The sequence below is a fragment of the Elephantulus edwardii genome, unplaced genomic scaffold (genome assembly GCF_000299155.1).
Source record: "Elephantulus edwardii isolate Elephantulus edwardi_28Jun2011 unplaced genomic scaffold, EleEdw1.0 scaffold00048, whole genome shotgun sequence".
In the NCBI taxonomy this organism is placed as follows: Eukaryota; Metazoa; Chordata; class Mammalia; order Macroscelidea; family Macroscelididae; genus Elephantulus; species Elephantulus edwardii.
The window spans coordinates 17,812,237-17,820,773 of record NW_006399798.1 but is presented as its reverse complement, the minus strand read 5'-3'; the positions used below and the strand labels follow the sequence as shown (position 1 = coordinate 17,820,773).

At 57.9% G+C, this 8,537-nt stretch overlaps 2 protein-coding genes across 2 annotated transcripts; one reads left to right on the top strand and one right to left on the bottom strand.

The window, feature by feature from the left end:
* Window positions 1-801: 801 nt before the first annotated feature.
* LOC102875508 (chromosome unknown open reading frame, human C17orf72) lies at window positions 802-3,315 on the top strand. The gene is made up of 6 exons (XM_006886282.1): window positions 802-861; window positions 1,102-1,177; window positions 1,350-1,453; window positions 2,689-2,915; window positions 3,070-3,140; window positions 3,287-3,315. The coding sequence occupies exons 1-6, from the start codon at window positions 802-804 to the stop codon at window positions 3,313-3,315; spliced, it is 567 nt and encodes a 188-aa protein (XP_006886344.1).
* Window positions 3,316-4,244: 929 nt separating this feature from the next.
* On the bottom strand, window positions 4,245-7,542 carry ICAM2 (intercellular adhesion molecule 2). Its single transcript, XM_006886408.1, has 4 exons — window positions 7,482-7,542; window positions 6,611-6,877; window positions 5,220-5,540; window positions 4,245-4,423 (listed from the first exon to the last, which is right to left on the bottom strand). Exons 1-4 carry the CDS (start codon window positions 7,540-7,542, stop codon window positions 4,245-4,247), a joined length of 828 nt encoding a protein of 275 aa, XP_006886470.1.
* Between the last annotated feature and the right edge of the window lie 995 nt (window positions 7,543-8,537).

The following is an 8,537-nucleotide window of genomic DNA, read 5'->3' as shown; positions in this document are numbered from 1 at the left end:
TTCCTTGACTGCTGCCCAGGGTCTATCTTCGGATGGTCGCAGCTGCCGAAATTGATCTCCTCCTCACCTGTTCTCAGCAGAGGGGACCTTGCGGAGTTCCTGTCAGAAGAGGCACGTTTTGGTGACTTTTCCAATAATGGGGACGCTGGTGCTGACTCCCACGCTGTCAGCTCTGATCAAGTGGCTGGCTAGTGAGTGGCTCCTTCTGGCCGAGAATCAGGGCGCAAACAGCTCTGGCGGGAGAACCTAGAGGCATTGGGGGGAGGAGGGGGCAGCCTCTCTGTGCGCATTTGGCCAGCAAATCCTGCCTTGATCAGCTCCACAAGCCAGATTTAAGAAATAGTAAAATTTTCCCCCCCAAAAGCCACTCCTGGGGCCACAGGAAGCCCCTGTGGCATTGATCCTCGACCCTCCTCACTTTCCTGAGCCTCACCCGAAGCCTAGTCCTTTGTTCCTAGTCAGGCCTGACAGTCGCGTCGGTTCTGAGTTCGTCAGAGACTTGACCCTGCCCGCCTCCATCACCGGTATTCATACAATAAACATGACCCTCATAGGCCTAGTACAGGGAATATGTGGGCACAGAACAGCAGGACGTGGGGTTCTGGAGCCCTAGTGCAGGGGACCTGGACTTGAAACTCTCGCAGAGACGTAGACTCTGAGGGTGCTTCTCCAGGACCCGGCTATCTGGGACTTCAGAGAGGAGAGAGGAGGGAGGCAGAGCTATTAGGGCAGAGCATGCGCAAGTGAGAAGAGATGGCGTCCCTGCGTCGCCATGGTTACGCTGACACACGGCCTCAGGCCATGGCTGCCGGGGCGCGCGGAAGCTGGGGGTGCCCCCCATCACAGAATACAGCCCCTGCGGTGAGGGCTGGGATGGGGTCAGAACTGGCACTGCTAGAGTCCCCGGGGATGGGAAGCTGCAGACCTGAACCTAAACCCTGGAGAGTGGGGGGGGCGTGAGGAGACCGACCCCAATTTCAGAGAAAGATTCGAGCAAGTGGGGATTTCATAGGGACCACGGTCTCCATCGGGTTAGGGGTGAACCTGCGGGGGTGGCTGGGGCCCCATCTCTTTTCCTTCTGCCTGTCTCCCCTGCTGCAGCCCTGGGTGACCGTTCTGCAGCCTCTCCCCTGGGTCCTCTCACCCGCGCCCCCGCAGCCAGGGAGCGTGAAGGAAGGTGAGATTGGGGGTCTGTCCCCTCCCTTCCCTGACGACGCCTCCTTGTCTCCACCCTGCACATTTTCTGGGTACCTGTGCACTGCCCTCCATTCCAGGGTCAGAGGATTGGGGGTCTGGGCGGGGAGGGAGGCCAGTGGGAGGGCGTGGACTTGCTGAACCGCTGCCCCCAGACCTGCTGGAGCTGATGCTGCTGCAGAACGCGCAGATGAACCAGGTGCTGCTCGGTCGCCTGGTGGCGGGGGCGCTGACCCCCGAGCCCTCCACAGCCCCCCAGGTGCGTAGGCCGACGCATGGGGGGGTATCTGAGTCATCTAGGGTCACTGCGCTCACCTAGAGGAAAGACTGGGCGTCCCTAGAGCAAACTGCGGGGAAGCTGGTGCATACCCTCTGGGCTTGGTCATCTTCCAGGGCCTATGTCAGACTTCATGGGGTCCCCAAGCCCAGCCCACCCAGGCCTTTCATCGCCCCTCTCAGTGGACTGCAGGCCTAGAGAAAGCAGGCCCACTGTGCCGTAGTGCCTGGCACTGTACATGACACTTCCTAGGGGCGCCTAGATCCTTGCTGACAAGTGAAGGAATAGCACTGAATCCACGCCTGCATTAGCTGGGACTTGGGAATCCAAGTGAGCCCTGCTTGGGTGGGTGAGGATGACGAAAGAGAACCAAGTGGCACTTGGCCAACTCTTCAAAACCAGGTACAACTGTGTCGCTGAGAGGAGGCTGGTGGTGTATCCACCAACTGGGTGGCAGGGGCAGAATCAGGCTCCCGAGATGGGCCTGGAAGGCACATTCACCAGCGAGGTGCCCTGAAGGTTGGAGAGCAGGGTAGAGGGATGAAGGAGCAGGCCCAGGCCAGGGAAGCATGGGAAGGGCCTGGAACTGGAGGAAGGGCCCCATCAGGAACTGGAATGGCCAGAGGAACAAATGAAGAGCTGAGGTTGGCCCTGGTTCATGCGGTGGGGACAGGAGCCCCTGGCCTGGGCTCACAGGTCAGGAGAACCCAGGCTGGGCGGAAAGAGGAGGTCTGTTAAAGCGAGGGGTACCTGGAAAGGCTGGCCTGGGAGTCCAGCAGAGGGCATGCTGAGAGCTCCTGGACCCCATCACCATATCTGTATGAAATGGAAAACTGGACAGATGTGTTAACCCCTTCCTAGACCCTCAGGGCCCCTTGGGATGAGCACCATCTCAATGACCAGCACTGATGAGGGCGGGGCTCGGCTGAGGCCAGGCGCCCCTGGTGGAACGGGTCTAACTCTGGGATCCTGCTTGGATTCCTCAGTCCCTGCTCTGCCACTTATTAGCTGGGTGACCTCAGCCAAGATGCTCAACCTCTCTGAACCTCAGTTTCCCCACCAGCAAAATAAGGAACGAATGTCTCCCACTACCTTGCTCGTGTGACGTACCCACTCAATACATGGTAGCCACCGTTACAACATGGATCTGAAGAAATGCTTTTAGGGAGCAGTGGGGGGAGGGAGAGCCTGATTCTTTATCATTTCCGCCTCCCCAGGTCTTCCTGGAGGGTCCCCAAGAGGAGTGTGAGGAAGAGGAGGAGCTGGGAGAGCTGGAGGAGGGGCCAGTGGTGTTCCACCACCACTATCTGCCCGGCCCGCTGCCCCTCCTGGGCCCTCTGCTGCCCTGGCCAGCCCCTGTCCCCACCGGAGCCTCACATCAGCCTCCCCTGCAGGCCATCCCCAGTGTTCCACAACGCTCTCCTGCCCTGGGGAAGAGGGAAGTGTAAGTGAGGCTGGGGGTGAGCTAGGTGTTACCAGGATGGACTCTGCTGGGCTGGGACTGGAAGTGCCCACCAAAGGCTGGGGTGGTGGACGGGCCTGTGGAAGTAACTCCAGCAGCCACCCTGGGCTCTGATGGGCTGTGTCCTCCATCACAGGAGAGCTGTACCCCCACCCCCACCCCTCAGTGCCACCGGAACAGTGGGTGCAGATGTGCCCCCAGCTGCAGGTAGGGAGGGTCTGGGTGGGTGGGTGGTGGGGCCTAGGCCTAGGATGGATCAAGAGGTCAGATGCACTGGGGATTAGGGTCCTATCTCCCTGTGGGGTCCACTGAGGTAGGAGGGAGAGAAGACGAGGCTGCTGTGTTTCCCCTAGATTATTACGACACTGAGAGCCTTCTATGAGGACAGCTGCTGGCCCTGGACCCCCTGCCAACGTCATCACAGGGGCTCCCCACCCTTGTCGAGTGACTCAAGTCTACACTCATGTCCTTTGTGTGTGACCTCACCAGCCTGCTCTTCCAGATACATCAGTCCCCCTTGTACCCCACCTCAACCCTGGGCCCCAGAGCACACCCAGGGCCTGAAAGCCACATAAAACCCAATTCTGCTTCACAGTTTCCTGCCTGGGAACCAGCGCTCAACCCTCACCGTTTGGCTTCATCTCTGCTGTCAGGCCGCCAGGCCTCCTTTTGGCCTGATGATGGGGCAGGGAGCGAGGGGGGGCTCCACTTCTCCTTTCTTTCATAGCTCTCTGAAGGCCTAGAGTGGTGGGTAGAGGGGCCTAAAGCCAGGCAGGGAGAGGCCAGCCCAGGGAGGGGTCTGGGGCCTAGCCAGCACCCTTGGGGTGGCACCTTCACCCTAAGAAGCCAGCTTGGTTGGTAGAAGAGAGAGGTTGGAGCTGTGTCCTGCCTCCTCCATGCATGAAAGACTGCGGCCCTGGAGCCTGAGTGGGAACTGAGTGACCCTCTGCTCCGTGAAGGCATGGCGTCTCCTCACAGTCCTGGGGCAGCAGGTATGGGGAAGAGTCACCCAGGGCTGAGCAGGGACCTCCCAGGACCTGGGCTGGCGGAGCTTCTACATGGGTCCCGGTGGAGAGGTTGGGAGGGGCTGAGGAAGAGGAGTCCACACCTGCTGAGGCTGGCTGTTACCCCGGGAGAAGACACGGCGCACGAGGTTAAGTCCAGAAGTTTGTATTCGAACCAGAGAAGGAAATGGCTCCAGAGTCCTTGACGGCATGTCTACAGAGTTCTTCAGCCAAGGCTGGGCCACCACCCTGAGGAGCCACGCGGAGGTCCAGGGGCCGCCTTGACCACGGCCTGTGCCCGTGTCAGCTATGCCCGGTTGGTCCGGGACAGCCTCCGCCAGGCCGCACGCACCCCATAGGCACCTGTCCTCTTCTGGTGCCAGTGCTGGCCGAAGACAAAGCAGAACAGGACGGCCATTACAAAGAAGAACAGCAGTACCGATATGACCGAGACGATGATGACCATCTGATTGCCCTGGATGGGCTCTGTGGACAGAGGAGGCAGCCGTCTTAGAAGTTTTCTGGTCCCAGGAGAGCTGGCCACCACTCACCCACTCTGCAGTCACCCTGGGCTCGGAAATGGGAAGCGTCCCAAAAGAATCATCTAGAAGTGTGGGCCAGAGTCCCGGGTACCAGCAGGCCCGCTAGGCTGTGAGGACAGATGGCTCCTGGCACCAGTCCTGCTGGCACTAGTGTCCAGTTGCTGGGCACCATGCTGGACCAAGCCCCTCTCAGGGCAGAACAGAGTGAGCTTCATGCCAGGAACCCCCAACACTAGGAACACATGGACCAGTGAGAGTCATGAGAGAGCAGTTACAGAGGACCTGGAGGCCTCTCAGACCAAGTTCATTGTGAAGAGGAGCCAAGGCTACAAAGAGGAGGACGACTTGGTCAAGTTCAGCTCGTGGTGACTCCATGTGTTGGAGTACAGCTGTGCCCTACAGTGGCTGAGTCTGCGGAAGGAAGCCTTTCTGCTGGAATACCTGGGGTGGGCACAAATTTCCAGCCTTTCAATCGGCAGCTGAATACATTAATCATTATGCTCCGCCTGGAGACTCTTGGTCAAGGTCATAATGACCAAGCAACTTGGCTAGCTCTCCTGGCTTCTGGAGCAGCCAGGGTCCAAGTTGAAGACGTGGGAGGGAGTGTCTGGGAAAGGACAGAGTAAGAGGAAACCCTCCAGGGTTAAATATGGGGCCCCTGCTTCTAGTTAGCAGGGATCAGGGTTTCCCCCTGAAGGGCAGGGAGTGAACGTTCTCCCCAGCCCTGGCCTCCCACTCACCATAGATCTGCAGTGCTTGGGGCTCGGATGTTTTCTGGATGATGGTCCCACCGAGAGAGTGCAGGTCCAGTTCTGCCTGGCAGGAGAAGTTGTGATTGCTGTCCTCCCTGCGAGCCGTGACACTCAGGGTAACAACGGCCTCTTGGGGGTCAGACGTGGCATTCTGAAAGGTCTGGGTGCCCAGTATTTCCCTGTCTCGGAACAGGGTGAGGGTGAGGTTCTCGAGAGGAGCCACGTTGGGCACCCGGCACTCCAGAGTGAAGGATTTGCCCATGGCCACCCAGGTGGGCTGCAGCGTCAGGGTCACCTGATTTGGAGGGTCTGCAGGGGAGAGAAGGACAAGCTGTGGTCAGGGTCTGGGCACAGTCCCAGCAGCACACCACGGAGCCAGCAGTCTTCTCAGATCCCTGGCTGGGACTGAGGGGAAGAAGGAGGCTGGGGCCTGGCTGTTCTAGACTGTGGAGAAAGGAAGAAGGAAGCAGTTCAAGGTGAAGGATGCAGAGACGGTGGCTTTTATGATCTGATGGTGTCGGGGATGGAGAAAGTGGAGGTAATCAGGTGTCAACAGAGAAAAGTCCAGACACTACAGCCGGCTGGGAAGACAGGAGCCTGGGTCTGACTCCTTCCCCTCCACGGAGGCAACAGAAGTTTCAGAAAACCAGAGCAATGGAAAATTATGTTGGAAAAGACTTGGAAAAGTGGGTGAAGGGTGAGGTTCCCTACTTAAGAAGCAGGGACTGACATCAGGCAGGGGCTGGAGTGTCTTGGGTTCATGACCTGCCAGGCTTCCTCCTCAGACAGCACCTGGATTCTGTTGTATGTGTGTGTGTGTATGTGAATCTTCATGAGAGAACACACTACCTTCTCTTTTTCTCTTGGATCAGCTAGTGGGTTTGAACTGTCAGACTTTGGGTGAGCAGCCCAACAATGAATCTACTATTATGCCACCACAGCTCCCTGAGGGGAAGATGAAAACACCAGGTGAGATCTCAGCTTGCACTGGAGTGACGGGATCCTTGGAAGGCCAGCCCTGCTCTCCGGACACCCTGCTGCTGGGATGTGGGGCAGGGGCTGCTCTGGGGGTGGAGTGGGGCTGACCTGAGGGAAGACCAGGAATTCTGTCTGCGGCAGAGAATGACATCTGGGCTTGTGGATATTTGATTAGATTGGCCTCTTTCGAACAAGACTCAAGCATTGACGGCCTGTGTCTTCGTGGCCAGCAGGCTGAGGGAGTCCCATTAAGAGTGTGAACTGATCCAGGTCTGGGTCCTCCGCGTTGTCACCCCGGGGGGCTTAGGGAGGCTGGGCCATCAGGAGAGCACTCAGGGACAGGGAGCAGCTTCACCCACATTCAGATGGGGGCCCTGTGGTACGGTCAGTCAGGCACTCACAGAACACGGTGACACCGACGTCTTTGGACTTCTGCGCCCCGGCGCAGGTGAAGTGACAGTGGAGGACTGTCTCTTGGGAGATGTTTGAGACCAAGTATCGTTTCCACTGCGGCTGTTGGTCCAGCAGGGTCTTTTTTAGGGTGGTCTCCAGACCACCCGTGTCGGGCTGGGGACAACTTGTGCTACAGTTGATCTCCAAGGACCCTCTGGGCTCCACCAGCAGCTGCTCTGGCCACATGTTCACCTCGAACGCCTTCACAAGAGACCCTAGAAGATAAGAGGTGCTGGGGGGTCCACCTGGCGCAGGTGTCCCTGCTGCCCTGCCCTGCCCAGTAGAGCTGTCCCCAGCTGGTGACTTGGGTCAGGTCAGGAGCCCTGGGATGGTACACCCATCCAGGCCTTGTACCCCAAGTTGAGACGAAGGAGGGTCTTTTCTTAGGGCCCCACTGGGAGTAGGGTTACATTTTTTATTTTCCCCACAGCCAGCAAGACAATGCCCTTTGCTGTCCCAATGTCCCCAAAGCCACTTTTGAAAATGAAATGAGTTCATCTTCACCTCTGCCAGATCCCCAAATCCCTTCACTTCTTGAGGCCCCCACCCAGCCTACCAGTCAGTCTTGATAAGCCACACAGGCCTGACTCACCTGGTGCCTAAAAGGCCAGGCCCTGTCACAAGCTGCCCAGAGCCATGGGGACCCGAAGCCAATCTGCCCAGCATCCTGTACCCATGGCGTCCTTGCCAATGTGTTCAAAGCTTCCATCACTCTCAAGCTGCGACCTCTGGCTCTAACTTGAAGTCATGGGAGCCAGGCAGCCCCAACGAGGCCCTGTCACCCCACTCTTTGGGTAGGGACCCTTGGTGCCCACTTACCTGGACAGCAGAGCAGAGCAAGAAGGGACACGGTCAGGCACCAGCAACCAAAAAAGGACATCTCGGGAGGCGTCCACTGTGCCTGGGCTGAGGACTGCCTGGAGGGACGTGGAGGGCACGGGTCAGGGAGCAGCTGCCGGGCGCTGCAGCCGGGTCCCGCTCGGAGGTCCGGCTCCAGAGCTGTGACTGCATTTCCTCTCATTATCTGAGCGGGCCTGGGAAGCCACGTGCACTGGCAGGCACCCAGCAGGCCTATGAGGGTCCAGGAAGAGGAAGCTGGAAGCAGCCGATAAGCAGGAACATAAACGATACATGATATGCCCACCCCAGGCCGGGCGAGCAGAGGGCACACGCAGGATGCCTCCAAGTCTCAGCCCCTCATCACACAGGACACGCAGTCAGAGTGACACCCCTAAACCCCTAACCAAGCTCAGGCAGAGACAGAATGGAGCCTCTCTAGGGAAGACTTTGGGCACTCTGGTGGCTTAGTGGTAAGGAGTTGTGCTGCCAATGAAGAGGCTGTTGTTATGTGCCCTCGAGTTGTTTGCGACTCATAGCGACCCTGTGTACAACAGCCCTAAACCCTGCTCTGTCCTGTGCCAATCGCATTGCCTCTGACACACCCATCCCAATTACCCCAGTCACTGAATCAATCCACCTCATAGAGGGTCTTCCCCTCCTGTGCCGTCCCTCTACCCTACCAAGCATGATGTCCCTCTCCAAGGACCTGTCTCTCCATACAACATGTCCAAAGTATGTCAGACGAAGCCCCAGAATCCTTGGCTCCAAGGAGCAGCCTGGTTTAACCCTCTCTAGGATGAATCTGTTTGTTTTCTTGGCAGTCCATGGTACATTCAATACTTTTCTCCAGCACCACAGCTCAAAGGCGTCAATTCTCCTTCTATCCTCCCAGTTCAAATCTACCTGGTGCTCCTCAGGACAAAGCTGGGTAATCTGTTCCTGTGGGATTTACTGCCTCTAAAAACCCACTGGAAGGTCAGCGATGGATCAATTCTGACTCAAATATATACAATAAACAAAAGTAAAGACCTTAAG